Raw genomic sequence first — 18952 nt, forward strand, 5'->3', positions numbered from 1 at the left:
TTTAATATCAGTTGGCTAAACATTGCACTTAGTCTAATCTATGACGTAGTTAGAAAATTATTGCCTTCTCAAAGAATTTCAGTCACGGTTATTGTTAGGAGTCTTAAAAATGCCAAGATTCCATCTATTACTACAGTTCACTTTAGTTTGCCACCTCAGAGTGGCATCACATAATGTAACTTACCTGTTCAACTCATTCAGTACATTTGTACTTGTTTAGTAGCGGAGCTCTTTCAAAGCTAAGAAGTTGGGGCTTGCTGGTACCAAGCCGATTGGTTGTAACTTTTTAACTCAAAACTTTTAAGTCAAATAGATCTAAGTTGATACATGCAAGAGGAATTTGATTTCAAATCGAATGGCCTCATTGTGTACTGCAGCTTTTAAAGAGTGTTAACATTAACAAAGCTGGTTTCAATCCATTTAATGCAGCAGTTGTATTTTTATTTTTTTTTCTTACAGCATGCACACCGAAATATAATTCTCCAATGAATTCAACAAGGAAGAAGAAAAATGCAATTGAGTATAACAAACAACAATAATGAAGTCCAGAGTTTAGTGATAATTGTTTTTGGTATATTGTTCTTTATTATAACAAGACTAGCTTTAGCTGGAGCTCAACTTTCCCTTAGATGTACTTTACCATAGCGGTTGGTATCCCACTCTGTCAGATTGCTATAGGTCCAACATGTGTTTTTGTTTTTGTTGTTTTTTGTCTTACCTAACTGACCGTTTTTCTCCTTGGAAAATTCCTGTCACGGTAGTATTCCCAGTCTTGGTGAATTTAGCCAAACCATACCACAAACTTGTTTTTTTTCAAAACCACATTTGAAGAACAGCACCTTTTTTTTTTTCCTTCAGAGTCAACTTTTCTCAGCTGTAGAACCACAATAGATAGAAAAACTTTAAAGTTTGAAGTGGCTCAGATACAAGCATTTGTCTTTCTAAAGAAAAGTAACCCTTACCTTCGGGACTCTTGAGTCCCAGTGTGATGACATCATTGGCGAAGTTGTGTGCTAATTGAGGTTTAATGCTAGAGTAGAACGAGCAAGGCTGTAATTTTGCCGCCCTGTCCTGGAATAGAGACGATGTTTTCATGTGGTCCCAGCAAATTTAGATTGCAGTCTTGCAGCTGTGGGACACCGATCCGCCCCGCCCCCCCATGTCTCCTTTGTATTAAAAAAATAATAATAATAATAAAAATATGGAAAAGTCTGTTTTTACCTTAACATGGAATTTTACATTTAAAAGAATTCAGTGGAGAAATCAGTGCTTCCTTTCTTTTTCACATCTGACTCCAGTGTAAGCCACCTTGGAGACTGTGGACCAGGTGAATGAAATGGTATTTTTAGATTGGGATGAGCATTTCACTAAATCTTAAGTGGTTGGCTATAGGAACAATGAATAAAATATCACTTTCAAAGGGATGCGAGAATCTCTTTGAATGTTTTAAACTTCTCTTTTGAAGATATTGTCCTGTGTCGTGGAGTTGCAATAGCAGTGATCTGCATCGAACTACCTGAGACTAGACTGAATCAACAGCACCTCTGCTGGTTTGAGCCAAGTAGTGCACTTAATTTGGTAGTGTCATGACGTCATTTAACAAAAACCCTCGTAATGCTTAATGAGCAGCTAATCTATTATTGTTTAGTTTTACTCAAATTTACCACATCATTAATATAACTGCAATACATATAATATTCGTGCAAGCCTATTCAGAGCAGCTTCTCAAACCACCTATTTAACAAGCCATTGTCAAATGCCTTGCAGCCGCTTTTGGCCTGTAGGATGACGAAATCACCCCCTCCAGTTTGAGATGTTAATGTGAAAATTAAAATAAGATGTGGATGTCATTACTCATTTTGTATTCGAACGTGTGTAATGTAAAAAGACCTCATAGTGTGATTTGGCAGAATATGTGAGTGATTGAGTTTCAACATGCGTCTTTTAACCAGTCGGCTCGTAGAGGCCTGTAATGAGCACTGTCAGACTTAACTTAACAACCACCCACTCGGAGATAAAACACTAAAGTAAAACGCAAGACTAAGTGAGGTAACATTTGAATTGTACAGGATTTTAATTGTTTTAAAATCTTTATATACATTTTGCTATTAATGTGGAATTTTAGCCGGACTGACTGTCACAGCTCACCAAAATCGGTTCGTTATACAGTGAGACATCCCATTCATAAAATGTGTTGGTGGATGTACCGTAATCTGAAACCCATTATCAAAGTCGAAAATGAACCTTAAATCTTAACATTCAATTTGAAAGTAAGAACAAATTTAATTCGAATATACCTTGATGGCATTCAACAATATTTCCCTAATCAACTTTGGGGAAAATAAATGATTATGTAATTACAATGTTTAAACAATATTTTTTGATGGTATGTGTAGGCAAATGTCCCAATGTTCCAAACCTGATTTTAAGTGTCATATTGTGCATAGGGCTGGGCAATATGCGGGAAAAAATGCTATCACGGTGTTTTTTTTTCATATTAGTCTATTGATAAATATGAAGATATATAGTTTAAAAAATCGAAAGTTTTTTTTCCAATGTTAAATGGATCCTGTTACATTTAATTGAGATTTGAAGGTATTAGATTATTTTTTATTTACATTTTTATTTTCTGTCCAAAGTTGAGCACGACATGGAACGTTATACAACTGTGTTAGACAAATAAAAGGTATCCATCCATTTATTTCTGCTTATCTGAGGTCAGGTCGTGTATATATATATTTTTTTAAATTAAAATCCTAAATCTGACCAGACAAAAGCTTTCAAGTTTTCCTATTCCAAGAGAACACAATATAGACCATTAAATTCGTTGGTGAACTCCAAATAAATAAATAAAAAAGCTTGATCCTAAAACTAAAATCTGTCCTGTAAAACTAAAAAGGTTTTACAGGACAGAAACAAAATGGACATGCATTCTTTTGTCTGTTTCATAAATAAAACGTCATAAATTCTCAAAATCTATCCTTTGAATATATTGTTTTAAATATTGTTTGTCAAACAGGATTTGAGCAGAATAATCCTGCCCGGCATAGCTGCATATCTGAGGACTGCGAAGACGTAGCTTTGACTTCCCATAGCTGACATCCGACATAGCTTTACTTTTAGACTGCAAACTTGAGACTGGCACAACAGCGCTTTTACTGGTTGCAGCCAAGTACTGCACTTAATTTTGCCCCAATTGCTTCAAGACACGATTGATCAACAATCAATTCCATACAATCGAGCAAAGTTTTACAGGTGAATTAATCGATTTTATATGCCTATCCGCACTGCAAATTAATTCCATGATGAAAATTACAATGGCAATCAGTAGGGAATAGGTTAAAAGTTAAACCTTTTAACAAAAGTGGGGGAAAAACAAATCATGAAGCTTTTTTTTTTTTTTTTTTTTTCCCTCTTTTGCACAACTCACATGGTACAGGTAAAACAGTGTGTTAACTGTGCGGCTTGTTAGAATCAGTTTGTGAACTGTTGATGACTTCCTGTGTTTTCCAATCTGCGGCACAATAAAACATCCGCTGCATTACCGCATTACGTGTCCTGCTCTCCCATACTTCAATAATTTATCCAGACAAGTAGAATGATTATTCTATGAATATGCACTAAAAATTCATTTCTTGTGCTCTTTCTCTTCAAGTTTGTGCATGCCAATGTAAACTAAATTGTGTGCCCTTACGCGTGTGTGATACTGTGTGTACGCTGCTCTTTTTTTTTTTTTTTTTTTGTGCTTGAAACAAAGGTGTCAGGCCGAATTAGCCCCCTTATGACTGAATGCCCAGAAAGCTTAGAGATGCACCACAGGTTCTGCTGAGTCGCTCATGAGCCACAGTGTCTGCCTCGTCGTTACTTTGTGCCCCCCCCTTCACCCCCCTTCCACACGCACACCCCTCTTTCCACTCCTGAGTTGCTCTAACAAGGTTGTTGGAAGAGGATAAGGCGTGTTAAATGAATAATTTACACACACGAGCGCTCCTTATTTATTTAATATGGATGGATCTGACTGAGTGGGCAGCCTGTGTCCCTGCCTGCCGAGACACTGTTGGCTAAACGAGCGCTCATTCTGTTAAATGGAGTGTGCCTTTGTGTGTATGTGCAAAGCTACGTGCGAATCATGTCCCCACTGAATGTACTCGTCGCCCCACTGTGTTACTCTTTACACTTTGATGCAAATACATCGCATGACAGATCTTTCACCTTTGTCATCGTCGCTTTCGTGAATGTAACAATTTTACGGCCTAACACACTGCAATGGAACATTTGTTGAATGCTTGCAGAAAAGCCTGTGTGAGCTATGTCATTACAACCATTATGGAATTATTTATTTTAGTTAATTTGGTAGGTTGGTTTGGACCATGTGTAAATGACATTGATCAGGAAGAACATATGCTTGGTACCGGAGCATAGCTCTGTGAACTCATTTCCATTTGAAGTTTGTCCGTACGCATATATTCACAATTGACCTGGTGATTTTTTGTTTTGTTGTTGTTGTTGCTTTTTTTACTCAAAATGTTAAATACTTGATCTCTCTGCAGGGGGAGTGTGGAGAGTTGGGGGGCAGGACCATGATCTAGGCTCCACCTAATGACAAAGGAACTCATCAAGTAGGTAATCTTCTATAGGCTTAATCTGAACTGGATTTAATAGACCCAAACACAGAGGGTCGAATTTGTCATAATTTACAAGACTTGGCCTTACATAAAGGACATTGTTAAAAATGTATTGCACAGTTGCATCATCTACCTTTTGCCTATTTCTTCTGTTGATGGAGGTAGCCCTGCACAGCAGGATACATCACTACAGTTTGTGTATGTATGTATGTGTGTGCAATTCCCAAGAGAAAAAAATCCCATAGCTCACACTGACCTCATTATAAAAATAGCTCATCTATCCACCCATCACTTTTTCAATTTTCCCTCTCCTCTGCAATCCCTTATACATTGTGATCCTTTCTACCTTTCTCTTTCTACTTTGTCTCTGTCAGTGTTTGCAGTGGATTTATCACAAGATTAAAAGCTTATGCAAGTCTTTGTAACATTAAGGTTTCTCCTGCACCTGTCATTACCAATCTAGTCCTAATCTGGGATCATAAGATTTCTTTTAATCAAGAAACCTCTCAGGATAGCATTAAAAACAGTGGTTCCGTGATGTGCCAACCATGTCCCCGAGCTACAAATCAATCTGCTGTGTATCCTTGGGCTTTCACCGTCTCTTCTATCTGGTCTCCTGCATCTTTTCACCTTCCTTTCCGCCGTTGGAGTGCTCACATCCTTATTAATTAGCGGCAACAGTATTTTGGATAAGCATGTCTTTGATGTTTTGTCAGATATGGTTTTGATAACCTCTGCATTTACCAGTTGACTACCGTAATTTCTCATGTATAATGTTCATTTCCCCCCTCCCCCTCAAAAAATGTCAAAAGTCAATGGTGTGCATTATACATAGGTAGAGGGGGAAATGAAAATAACTTTCCCATATGCCGCCACCTAGAGGTTATGAGAGAGGTGTACACTTTCAATCTAATACACCACCGCCACCTAGAGGTTACGAAAAAGCCTACAGTTTCATTCCAATATGACAGTGGTACGTACGACTGCACAATATGTACAGTTGTGCTCATAAGTTTGCATATCTTGGCAGAATTTGTGAAATATTGTTAGTTTTAAATAGGACTGACTGAACAACAACCATCATTAATTTCTTTATGGTCATGTTTTGTTTGATGACAATGCTTTTCTGAAATGCTTGACAGTTTAATTTGAATCCCGTTAAAATAAAATTAAATGTTTTGCCTGGCCCTTCATGTTTTCTTTAAAGATTTGTACCCATCTTATAAATTCTGCCTGGGTAATCAAACATATGAGCACAACTGTGTGTTTTCTCATTTACTAAATAAAGATAGGGCTGTGAATTAAAGTCTATTTTCATTAAAATATTTATGTAATATAAATATTATATTTTTATATATTTATATCCATTATATCTATTTTCATTAAAATATTTATATCCAGGTATCACCTTTAATGCTTACACAGTGGAGATATGCTTCCTATCAACTTGAATCAAAGTAATCATGAAACATGATATGTAGATCTTTGCATTGTTTCATGTCCAGATCTGTTTCCGAACATATTTGTTGAATAGTTTGCTGTCATAGATGTCAAATATTACAAATTGAGTCTAGATCCAGTCCACAAATTCTCCATTGTTAACACAATTTATGCCTAGCAGGTCATTTCTTTACAAGATGATACAGTTGCAAAGTTGGCTTTCTTTGAATGTTTTTTTTTTTTTTTTTTAAACTAAAGATAAAGTAGTCTTCAGTTTACCTACATTTAGAGGCCCAGTCTCACCTCAACACGAGAACTGTTGGGATCTTCTGCATAGTCTTTTGATTTTTGCACGGTCTTTAGGAGCAGCTGTCATTAAAGTTTTATAACATTCCCATTTGTTTCTCAAGCTGACAATCCACCATGTGGCCCTTCTCTGGTTGGCACTTGACTCCACTGTAAGTCATTTAAGTCCATAAAGCCTTTGCATGCACACTTTTCTTCACAGTCACTGTAAGTTGGGTTAAAAGCTCTAAACCATATTTGTTTATCCTACGCTACATAGGTGATGTGTGTCTTTGTTGGGTTGCCCTTGAGGTGCATTACCTTCACCCCCACCGCTGCCTCTTATTTCTCCTCCTCCCTACCTTGCTGTTTATCTATCTCTGGGCCCTCCATGTCCCTGAACCTGCTGTAATTAGCATTCACACAACACTGTTTATTTACTCAGGTACTGAGAGAAGGGGAGGGTGGTGAGAATGAAAGAGCTCGTCGGAACCAGAAAGCTGAGGAAAGGAAGAGGTGATGAGGGCTGAAAACAGGAAGACTGGGAGGAATGATTCACCAAATCAAAGGGACTCTTTCATATTGGATGCATGAGATAATGATAGTAAGAACGACATGATGCAAAAAGTCAAAAATTAGATGCACAGAACTTTCCCACTTCTCTATCCCACTGCGTTTTCCAGTGTTTCATCTGAGATGCAGAGGGACTAAAATTAGCATGGTGGCAGCTTCCTTCCTCTCAGATTCCCCATTGAATTTGTCTCGTTGATTCAAGCGATCATGAAGATGTTTGTGTTCCAGTAGAGTTTGCAATGACTCCCTCCTGCACCTCGGCTGTGCCAATAAGAACAAAACTCTAAGATCCTGTGTTGGAGGGTTTATTTCAAATATTGTAACGTTAAAATATTAGATCTACATCACACAATGCACCCGCTTGTTTTGGAGAACAGCATAAAGAATTGCTGATGAATCTAAAGTGGTTGTGAGCTTGGTAGAAAGGGGAAGAGTTTTGATGCTTTTTGTATCCTCAGGAACATGAAACGCAAGACTGTTAATCTGTAAAACGTTATTGTCATTATACAGTATCAATGGAATTATTTTCATCACATTCACTAAAGTTGACAGGCTACGGCCAAATTGTCTCCCGTTCTTTATAATCTTTATAGTCAAATTCCCCTGAAGTCCTGAATTCACAATCGCGTGACAGCAACAAATGGTAGACGTTACTTTAAAAATGACCTCTACAGGTCTTAGAGGACATATAGAACAATTGACCTTTTAATTGCTTTTATACAAATTAATTATTGTTAATGGTTCTCTGGATAGCCTGGCCACAAAGAAAGTACAAAAACCCCAAATATTTTTTATTTATTCAACCAACCCCACACCCGCTTTCACCTTCAATGTAATCACATTGGATTATATAACTGTGATCCTGGATCTCTGCAGCTATAGAACTATTTTCCCCACTTTTTTTTTATATGTATCTGTGTCAGGTCATGAAGCAGTGAGTGCAGGGCTAATTACCAAACCTGAAGTTCCTGGCCAGGTAGTGGAAAACTCAGAAGTACTGGGATTGCTGCAGCAGGTGCATGGAGAGGAGACAGTGTCATGCTCACATGTTTTTGATTGTTGCAATTTTTTTGAAAAGGGACACAATGGCCTAGAAAACGACTCCAGAAGCAGAAGGCCTTACACGAGCAGGAGTGAGGCCAACGTGGAACGCATCAGGCAGATGGTGCCTGGTGATCATCGGTTGACTATCCTATTGATCGCAAATGAGCTGGGCATGAACCAGGACAATGTCTACAAGATTATTACTGAAAATGTGGGCATGCGGAAAGTCCACGCAAGGTGATGAAACTAATGATGACCAGAAGGCTTGATGCATGCAAGTGTGTCAGGACATCCTTGACCGTCTTGAAATCACCAGTGATTAGCCGTGAGCGTTCGTGTACTAGCTGGAGACCAGACTCCAGAGGCTTCAGTGGAAGAGTTCAGCGTCTCCGAGGCCAAAGAAAGCACGATAGTCGAAGTTCAAAGTCAATCACAATCTTCGATGTGAGGGGCGTCATCCAATGTGAGTTCTTGCCACAGGGCCAGAAGATCAGACAGCACATCTACAAAGAAATCCTGCAGCGTTTGCTTCATTCAGTGTGTGAGAAGAGAGTTGTGGTAGGACAACTCGTGGCTGCTTCACCCATGAAACTCATCTGCTTACAATGTCCTGAGCATCTGACAGTTCCTGGCTGAAAACAACATAACTGTGCTGGAGCAACCTCCCTACTCACTCTACCTGGCTGTGTGTATTTTTTCCCTCTCTTTCTCAAGGACGAAAACAAAATGACTGTGATAATGATGCTGCTTCAATTTGAGCAAGTGAATGCTGACAAAGTGCGTTTTGGGAATTAGTTGAAGGGTAAAACTTGTATTGAGGAGTCTGAATTTGAACTACATTATTTATGATGCAAGTCCTGGAACTTTGCCACCATAGCTCGTATTTGAAGTTTTTCATTAGCCATTCTGAATTTTGCCGGATTGTGACGTAACAGTGAAGTTAATTTGCTTAATAACCACCCATCATTGTCATTTCCTGCACAACACCTATGGCAACTTGTCAACATCAATGACAGACCCTTTGAGGAGTGCTCATTCTCACAGATATGCATCCAGGAAAATGGTTTTACACTCATCCTCCCATGCAGTCACACTTAATGGTCTTTTTGCTGTTTCCAGCCTAATAGGCAACAACAAAGGACAAAATATGTTCTGGGAGAACTCACGTTTTGTCCCTTTGATGTTTCAATCTTGGGAATTTGTATTATGTTCTTGGACGGTCCATGCACACCTTTTCTTACCAGGGGTGGGTAGGAACCCACTACATTTACTCAAGTAGCGTTTTGGATCAAGTATACTTGTCAGATTAGTTTTAATACTGCATGCGTTTTACTTTTACTCACGTATTTATGATAAGAGGAAACGATACTTTTACTCTGTGACAATGATCTACATGCTGCTCGCTACTTTTATTTATCAATTATTGCTTATTTTTTTGTGTGCAATCTGTTTAGACTACGAATTTTACATTTGGCGCCATTTGCTCCAATACAACATAACCGCAAGTGACGCTTTGACTCTAGTTCACCAATCAAACAACACAAAACGGTCACATGACTGCATATGTGAGAAGACAGAACGTCTTCTATTGGACTTTGAGGGCATAAGCATATACACTAGATACGCCAGCCCGGCTAATCGACCTGCTTACGTGGCGGCCATGTTGGGAAGGTCGCCGTTCCCATGGAAGGCAATGGCGTGCAACTGTGTTTACATTTCAGACGACAAAAACATTTGCCTGGCACTGTCTGCCCAAATGTGGCTATTCTAACCCACTTCTAAGTGAAAAAACAGCTTGGGTTAAGTTTGTTTTTGTTGTTGTTTTGGCTGTGCATATTAGCCCACATTAGCCCTATTTTCATGGTCATAACTGTAAAACATGGCGGCACAGTGGACGACTGGTTAGCACGTACCTCACAGTTCTAAGGACCCGGGTTCAAATCCGGCCTCGCCTATGTGGAGTTTGCATGGTCTCCCCGTGCCTGCGTGGGTTTTCTACGGGTACTACATTTTCCTCTCACATCCCAAAACATGCATGGTAAGTTAATTTGAAACTCTAACCTGCCCACAGTTGTGCATGTGTTTTTTTATGTGCGCCCTGCGATTGGCTGGCGACCAGTCCAGAGTGTGCCCCGCCTCTCGCCCATAGTCGGCTGGTCTTGGCTCCAGCATGCCCGCAACCCTTATGAGGATAAGCATGAATGAATGAACTATAAAACATGCATATTTTGGGGAACGTGCTAATCTCGCACGCACTGAACACACACACACTCTGCACATTCACATTTTATTTAGTTAGTTTCAGTTGTATTTTATTTGATGTTCATCCTCTGACAAATTACTCACCATTTACTCAGTACTTGTTTTTTCACTGAGTACTTGTTTACTCTTAGTAATTTTTGGGAGGAATACTCTTGTCATTACTTTCAAGTAACAGTACTCATACTTGAGTACAATATTTGTCTACTCTGTCCACCTCTGCTTGTCACTGCCGACAGCGCTCACTCATCTTTTATTATGTTCATCCAGCTCCTCTCCATTTTCTTCCACACTCTTTAGTGCTGTTTGACCTATTCGAATGGGTCCAAATGTCACCGCGAAAGGAAAGGTCAGGTAAAGGTTTAGCGTTGCAAAGTCTGGATGACGAAGACAGTCTAGCTGCCTGGGGAGGGATAGGGTGTTAACACTTGAGACCACAAACATGCATTTCCAGACATGCTCTTGGACTCACTGCTGTCACCTCCACTCCAGATCGAAGCCACTTACCTTCAGATCCTTTTGCCATGTTAACTGTAAATGTTCAAGCTTTAAAATATGCTTATTTGCTTCATCTGTGAACACTGATTATTAAACTTCCTGTGGATGCTTTGCTAAACAGCCAGTCAAAGGTTACTGGTCGTTAGGGGGTTTACAGCATCATGCCTTCAATAACCGCAACTGTTGTTTTTGCTAGGGCACAGCTTTTGACCAACGGCCACACACATAAATGCATATTCCTTTGATTTATACAACTTATTTGAACAGTTGTATTTGTCTGTGGCATAACAGGCACAGGTAAGTCCATTTAAGATTTTTTATTTTTTTTTAAGGAGTAGTGCAGTGTGGTCTCAATATCGATTCATTTTCATCCACATGCAGGCTAAATCGGCATGGACCTAATTGCAATGGATTTCTCCTGTGCCTTGATTTGCTCGAGTGACAGTGGATGACATATGGTTGTGTGTTTGTTTGTACATGCCATGCATACCATGTGGTGCTGTAATAGAGAGCAGCACCTTTCATTGTTGTCCAATGAAAAAGCAGTAGTAGTAGCTGGGTGCTATCAAATTAGTATTTGTGTCTTTCTAGCCGTTTCATCCAGCATGAGTTGTGGGACGAATCGAGGACCTCTGCAAACACAGATTTTCCTCATGACTGCCCTTGCTCCGGACACTGGAGAGCTTAACTCTCCTGCATACACACACGCGCACACACACGCACACGCACACTGCATGTACATACACACTTAGTTTTACACTGAGCTTAAGTTGAAGACTGTTTTCACCAACAGTGATTGAGCAGTTTTCCTGCAGTGATTGCAGGAAAAAGCAATCTCACACAGAAAACACCTTCAACACAGATAAACCCAAGTTTGCTCAGGTGGAATAAAACTGAACCATTTTAGCTAAAAAGACCAACTGGTAAAAATGTTTACATGTATTGACCTCTCTTACATGTTTGCATGTAGGAGGGGGATTGTCAAAAATGGGTGCGAGACATGGCTTCTCACAGCCGGCTGGCCCCGACCCCCCCATGATCTGCCCTCTTATCTAGCCTAGATCCTGGCCTTTCATCTGCGCCAAAACCTGGGGGAGTTTGGCCTCTGCTGTGTTTTTACCCCTCCCTCCCACAAACATGGACACACATTTCATTCCAGACCAGCTCCATCTCCAGGTCCTATCTTTCGGTCCCTGATGAGCATGGCTCTACCCTACCAAGCAGATAACAAATCTCACAACTATACTCTCTACTGTCCTCTCCTCAGAATACAAGTTAAATAAAAAAATAAATTAAAATAAAATGTGGCAAATGACACTATTTTCTAAAAAGAAATGGACATGTACATTGAATATAAAGCAAGACTCAGTAAAATGGTTAAAAAAAATTATTTAAAAAAAAAAGTTAAGTTGGTTATTCTAAATTACTAAAAGAAATTTGGGAATATCAGTACAATTCAATTTGAAAACGAAAGAACTGACAGTGTGTGGTTGCACGAGAGAGAATTTTCACCCAATTACACAATCATGTATAAACTCATGCCTAACAGTAGACAGTTCACACCAACAATTCAAGCAGCTCTGCACCGTAAATAAAGTAAAACCTTTAAATTTGAATGCCCTAAATGTCTTAATTTTTTTAAATTCTAATTACCTGAAAATGATGCTTTAAAAAGTTAGGTCATACCCTCATCATCAAAATTTTTTAAGTGATATTACAGTGGTAATAATACAAATTATTTTAAATGTTACTTACCAATGAATGTAAAAGTTAACCTTTACAGTTATTGAATGTTTTATGATGGCAACAGTTTGAGTGTGGAACAGATTAATAGATTAATTCTATTTTGCAAATTTCTTTTTTTTGTTTTTTAAGCCAAACAATTTGGAAGTTAACGAAAATCCCGTCATGAATTATGTTCAACCTTTAGAAGTGCCACTTTTGCTTATCACCTTTAACTTAGATCTCATAACAAGTCATGGTCCATATAAAAAGCTTCAAAGGGGTCTACAGTATTTGTTGCGGTAACGGTCAGGAGAAGGGTACTAAATCATTTTCAGGCACCACGCAGACACCGCGTATCACTGTGAAGACCATAATCAGTAAATAAAACAGGACACATCTGAATTTCAAGAACTGGTCAACCCCTCAAAGTAAACTAACAGATAAAAGGAAACTGGTTCAGAAGGATCCCAAGAGGCCTACAGAAGGATATGTTTGATGAATCGTTTGAAAAGAGATATTTTAGGTGAAACAACACTGCACCTAACTAAAGGTACAAAGCACCTACTATGATGGCCACCATCATGGCGGTGGATCCAACGAACATAGTGGATCCAACGTTTCATAGTTTTCCGAGGAATAGGCTCAACATACATTGATTGCGAAACAGAAGTTCAGATTCTTCCAAACAATTAAAGATGTTTTAAAAATAATACATTGTAAGTTGTCCGCATTGAGGGCAATTAGTGAGATGACCATCATGAATTTGTCTCCAGTAAATTGTCTTGTACTGATTTTGATATATAGTATGGTGGTATTTTAAAGCACTTGGAATTTTATATCTCCTGGAAAAAATGCACTGTGGAAGGCGACGCATTCCATATGAAGCACAACTTTACCTGGCTTGAAAATATTACGAAGTGAGGCCAGTTTTGTCTGCCATCATATTTTTCTTGCAAGGACAACATTTTTGCATGTGTCCCAACTTGTTTGAATACGTGAGCCAATGTTTTTTGGGAGGTATTTGTTTTTTTTTTATATATGCTCACTTCATGCTTGGTCTGCACACACTGCCCTCCTATTCAACCCTGACCTCTTCCATGCATAAACATACGTTCCTCACCTCTCACCCTCTGGCTTCACCTGTTAATCTGTCTCCCCTTTCCCTGTGTCCCCTGCATTCTCTACAAAAAAAACAGGGTTTCTGCATCCCTGACCTATGACCCCAGTCAGATTAAACCTGATGGTGTTTCAAATCCCATGGTAGATTGAGTGGAATCTGTGACCTCCGCATGTATCTGTCTTTTAACCCCTATATTTGATTTGATTCCCTATATTTGATTTGATTCCCCAGTTAGATCCCAATAATCATGTAGGTTGGATCCCCTTACAAGTTATGTGACACCACACCGTTCTTCTGCTCACTGTTGACTTTGTAAGATATTCAGTCCCTTTCTTTTTCCACACGATTTTGTTTTCGGTTTGAAACCTCATATTTACACAAGTATTCCAATGCTTTGCTGTATTATTTCACAATGGACACCTCATAAACCCCTGCAATAAAATTTGGCGCTGGGCAAGGGAAGATTGCTTTAGATTGGAGTGAAATAAAAGAAGTGTGGAGAGCAAAAAAAAAACAACAACTAAAAGTGTAGTTAGATTTGACTTTGAGCCTCAAAAATCCACAGAGAAAGACAGAAACTCTTGGACAACTATATCAAATGTACTTAACCTATTTCGAATTGATAAAATGTTTTGATCATATTCTATCCCAACAAACAAGCTCCTCATCCAGATCTCATTCAACTGCTAAAAGAGATTTGTGTCCAATAGGAAAAGATGAGCAAATGTCAGACTGCACGTATTGAGTCAAAGGTGGTTTGACTGACTGATTGGCAGCAGCTGTTTCTGTCAGGGTAACAGGAGACTGCAAGTCTGTCTGATGGATGTACATGCCTTCTTTCGTTATTTAGCATTGGCCTTTTCGGCAATTAGGTTTAAAATTAGCTTCACAAGGAGGTGTTCGGATAGCAGCAAATATGCAAAACTCACGGGTAAATGTGTTAACATATTTCAGGTCAGTTTCCTTTTTTTTTTCCTCTTTTTTGTTTTGTTTTTTTATTGTTGTTGTTTTGACTCCAAACCCACATTTTGAAGAAAAATGTCAAAGAAAGCACTCTTCATTATACTCTACATTATCAGTGGCTGATTTGTGTTTTGACATTCGAATTAGAGCAGGGGTGGCAAACTCATTGTAGTTCAGGGGCCACATACAGTACAGCGTAATTTGATCATATCATCCAACATCAAAATCACCGTAAAGTGCAGGATTTTGACATCACGTTATGAACGTCTGCTTTGCGTTAATGTAATCTCAACTGAATACCCTTGTGTTGCCTCCATGTCCTGTCTTAAACCCCCACCTCCACTCCATTTTCATGAGGATTACTACTTTGTGACCTGACAAATGGCTGCATTTCTTCAATCACATTAATTCTATCTTATTGAGCGTTTGTAATTATAGTGTCTGTGTTTTAACCTGCCTTCATTGCCACTTTGCTTTGAAAAAGCCAAAAACACGGTGTAATTCTCCTTTTCTAAAGTCACAAATGCTTGGTTACAAAAAAAAAAACAATATTTGCCTGTTTAAAAATCCACAAAATTGTTCAACACATTTTGAAGTACGAAAACAAATCCATTGCAGCTCTTGTCTTTGGTTTTAGGAATGGCTTCATACAGTTTTCGTAATTACAGTTCAAAATAAAACCCATCTAGTTCAATTCTAGTCAAATTAGGCAGTTTTGGAGCCGAAGGCGGCCAACTCCAAATTTTGTACGCAGGAAAAACCCTGGTTACATTTGGATATCGCTTTCAGTTCTAGCAGTGCTGTAGAGTATTATTTGTCTGTGTTTCCCTATCAACTGAAAGCGCCAGAATTATAACTATTCTTTTATTTCACTTCCCTAATAAATACTGGTTGAGGCTTATGTTCCCATATGAGTAGCGATGTAACATTTCTAATTACTAATTAATTATGAATCGTAATATCAAGGCAACTGTCATCAGATTGTTGCATTACAATTACAACTCCCACATCCCCAAAACATGCGTGGTAGGTTGATTGAAGACTCTAAATTGCCCGTATGTGTGAATGTGAGTGCGACTGGTTGTTTGTTTATATGTGCCCTGCGATTGGCTAGCAACCATTTCAGGGTGTACCCCGCCCCTCGCCCAGAGTCAGCTGGGACCCTGATGAGGATAAGCGAGACGGCAAATGAATGAATGTTATCGTGTGGATTTAGAATAATGGCTGTTCTGATTGCTTCTATGAAAATCAATGTCCGGATATGAAATACAGTGTTGCATCTTTTTACTATTAGGCCTTGATGCATTCCAACGTAATCCCCGTCATTATTTGGTTATAAGTATATAGTATTGATTTATGAGAATAGTTTGAATTTAGCTTTTAGGTGGTTAGATTGGGTACATTTGAGATTGTAAAGGATTGTTAATTTGTGTCACAGTTTATCAGTATTTTGTCACATATCACCACAGCCATGAAATCAATTTTAAAAAGTATAATTCATTGACAACTGTAAAATGTTACTTTATACTTTGTGTAATTTGGACTTTTGTTTGTTTTTTTGTCCATATTTGCGGTTTCCTCCCACATCCCAAAAACATGCATGAATTGGAGACTCTAAATTGCCCATAGGTGTAAATGTGAGTGCGTATGGTTGTTTGTTTGTATGCGCCCTGCGATTGGCTGGCAACCAGTCCAGTGTGTACCCCGCCTCCTGCCCGATGATAGCTGGGATATAGGCTCCAGCACGCCCGTGACCCTAGTGAGGAGAAGTGGCTCGGAAAATGGATGGATGGATGGATGGATTTACGGGTCATCCTTATTGCTGTTCAGGAGCTGACAGCGGAAGCCTTTTTAGAGCCATCAGGCTCTACTAGCTGTACCTTCCAGGAAGTGAGTTGGGGGGGTGATGCAAAGACTCCACTGCAATGGCCCAGCAGGAACTATGGCTACATGCCGAGTTTAAATCAAAGAGGGCATTCTGTCCTGAGTCTCAGGGACAAGATAACTGGTGTGTGTGACTAAAGAGATGTGGCTAAACGGACAGCTTGTCACCCTCGTGCAGATGCTTTCTTTTTTTGTTGTCTTGTATTTGACTTTGAGGTGTACACCATGACCTGAATTGATGCCCAAATGCTCCTAAAAAAAATTCACAGAGACATTTCTAAAATGCTAGTCTAACAAAAAGGTTACAGAAGTAGTGTTGCGAGGCTATTATGGTACAGTCTTTGAACGTGTACTTCCAAATATCTAATACTACGATTTTGTCTTTTAGCTGGTTTCCAGTGAATCCAGCCATTCAAATGAAGAGTCTTCAGTTCCGCAGCATCGCCCCCAAGGCCCCAGTCATTGTGCCTTGCCCATCATCTGCAGTCCTATCCTGCCAACCTCCCACTGCCCTTCCTGAAGCTAATAGTGGATCCAGCCCTAAATCCATCGTTGTGCCGACTCAAAACTATGCACTGATGCAAATTGCTGGTCAGGATGGCACATTCTCTCTGGTGGCACTGCCCCCTTCTGTCTCCTCTCAAACAACACAGCGACAACAATCTCCACAAACCCAGTCCATCCAAAAGAATCTCAAGCTGCCCATACCCAGATACAAGCCTGTGCGGAAAGCAGGGACTACAGATAAAGTTAGATCACCACCAATATCTCTAAGGGTGAAAACTGCTGTGACACCACAGACAAAAACGCTGGTGAGCAGCAGGTCGGCGTTGATCAAGAAAAAGAGAGAGGCGTGTGCGGTCACTCAAACTCAAAAGTCAAAAGAGGAGGTGTCGGAGCAGGTCATTTTTATAGACCCGGCCCATTCTGAAATCTCTGTCCCTGCCCTTTTGCCAGACAATGCTGTCCTGTACCCGGGTTCCCGATTCGAACAAGCCTCAGATAAAGCTGAACAATCTGCAACAACAGGCGTTACTCAAAATCCATCCCCACATTCTACTCTCCCAACTGCTCTCAAAATATCCCCAGGAAAATCCAAGGAGCAAAGTGGTCCTAAGATCAGGATCTGCCAATCTAAGCCTGCATCGGCTCAGCCTCCAAACAGCATCACTGTTATCTCTCCAGCCATCTTCGGCAAAGCAGTGCACATTATCCCTTCCCCTCCCAAGGGTAAACTGCCCATTCTACCCTACTCTAAAATGAAGACCACACTCATTCCAGCTGCCAAGCTCAACTTGTCCCAAGATAAGGATTGCTTAAGCCAGTCAGGTCCCATGAGCCCCAAAGATCTTACATCCTCAATCCATGAGAAATCTGAAGCTCTGGGTTGTAGCCAGATGCCCAACTCATCTCATCAGCCTCAGAATAAGAACGCTCTCATCCCGGTGTTGGGGAACCTTCAGAAGCTGCCAGGAAAGAAGAGAGGAAGAAAGAGAAAGACAATGGAAGACATCTTAGCATATGAAGCCCGAAAGAAGAGGTCGTTGTCCTTTTTTCGTAGAAGGGTCCCTGAAAAAACAATAGTCATTTCTGGTTCCAAGCAAAAAGAAGTTGACATTTCAAAGAAGTACCGTAGCATTCAGCCCAAGCCAGTGTTGGTGATGGAGGCACTTCCCCATCTACTTAGCTTGCCTGCTAGTACTTCAGATGGTCAAGAACCAGACCATGTACCGAGTCATCAGCTCCCCACTTCCACCGCAACTCAGGACCTAGATTGTTCTCCCCAACATCCCCCAGTCACTCTAAACCTGAGTGGTACGTCCCATTCCAGAATTCCTGGAGCTAGCCGCTCTGTCCATCGTTGCCCCACCTGTAGCCGCTGCTTCCAGTTTAAGCATCGCCTCCAGAGCCACATGAACATTCACACCAACAGTCGACCATATGTCTGCCCGGTATGCCGCAAAGCCTACGCGCATTCTGGCAGCCTGAGCACCCATATGAAGCTTCACCATTCTGAGGCTCCATCTCGTCGGTCTCTATGCTGTGAGTTCTGCGAAAAGGCCTTTGGATATGTGGGTGTTTATTTCAGGCATCTGCGAGAGGTGCACAAGGTCTTGCTTACAGTGGAGCCATCCATTCGACATCATGAGGAGGATGTGACTGTTGAGTGGTAAGATGATGCTAACGTCATTTTATCCAGTTCTTTGAACAATATAGCTCTTAGGAATCATCATGGATGGGTAACATTTTTGCAGCAATAGTCCAGACTATAGTGAACACCCTTTTTATTGCGATTCATTTTCGCGCCCCCGCTATATCGTGGACTTGTTTTTACACTAGCTGCGTGACAAGATTTCCCAATAATTACACTCAGTCAAAATAAATGCCGAGTCTGGTTGGAATGGCCACTTCAACCTGGATACAAGTTGGAACGCAACAAGAATTTTGAAAATCAAATGATGGGTTCTGAAGAAAAGGAGATTTTTGTTTGGGGGAAAAAATTGCCTTTTGGGGAATGTTTTTGTGTGCTATCGCC

At 40.0% G+C, this 18952-nt stretch overlaps 1 protein-coding gene across 2 annotated transcripts in view; it reads left to right on the top strand.

Annotated features, from left to right (window-relative positions):
- Positions 1 to 18952, top strand: part of znf438 (zinc finger protein 438) — a 42054-nt gene that overhangs the window by 19318 nt on the left and 3784 nt on the right. Inside the window, exons 2-3 of one of the 2 annotated variants that reach the window (XM_061666978.1) lie at positions 4551 to 4619; positions 16805 to 18586. In XM_061666978.1, coding sequence (XP_061522962.1) covers positions 4600 to 4619; positions 16805 to 18586 — 1802 coding nt within the window. In that variant the 5' untranslated portion in view covers positions 4551 to 4599. Of the gene's footprint in view, positions 1 to 4550; positions 4624 to 16804; positions 18587 to 18952 lie in introns of those variants that run through there. The other variant, XM_061666979.1, reaches the window with a different exon arrangement.

Source organism: Phycodurus eques, chromosome 21 (genome assembly GCF_024500275.1).
Source record: "Phycodurus eques isolate BA_2022a chromosome 21, UOR_Pequ_1.1, whole genome shotgun sequence".
In the NCBI taxonomy this organism is placed as follows: Eukaryota; Metazoa; Chordata; class Actinopteri; order Syngnathiformes; family Syngnathidae; genus Phycodurus; species Phycodurus eques.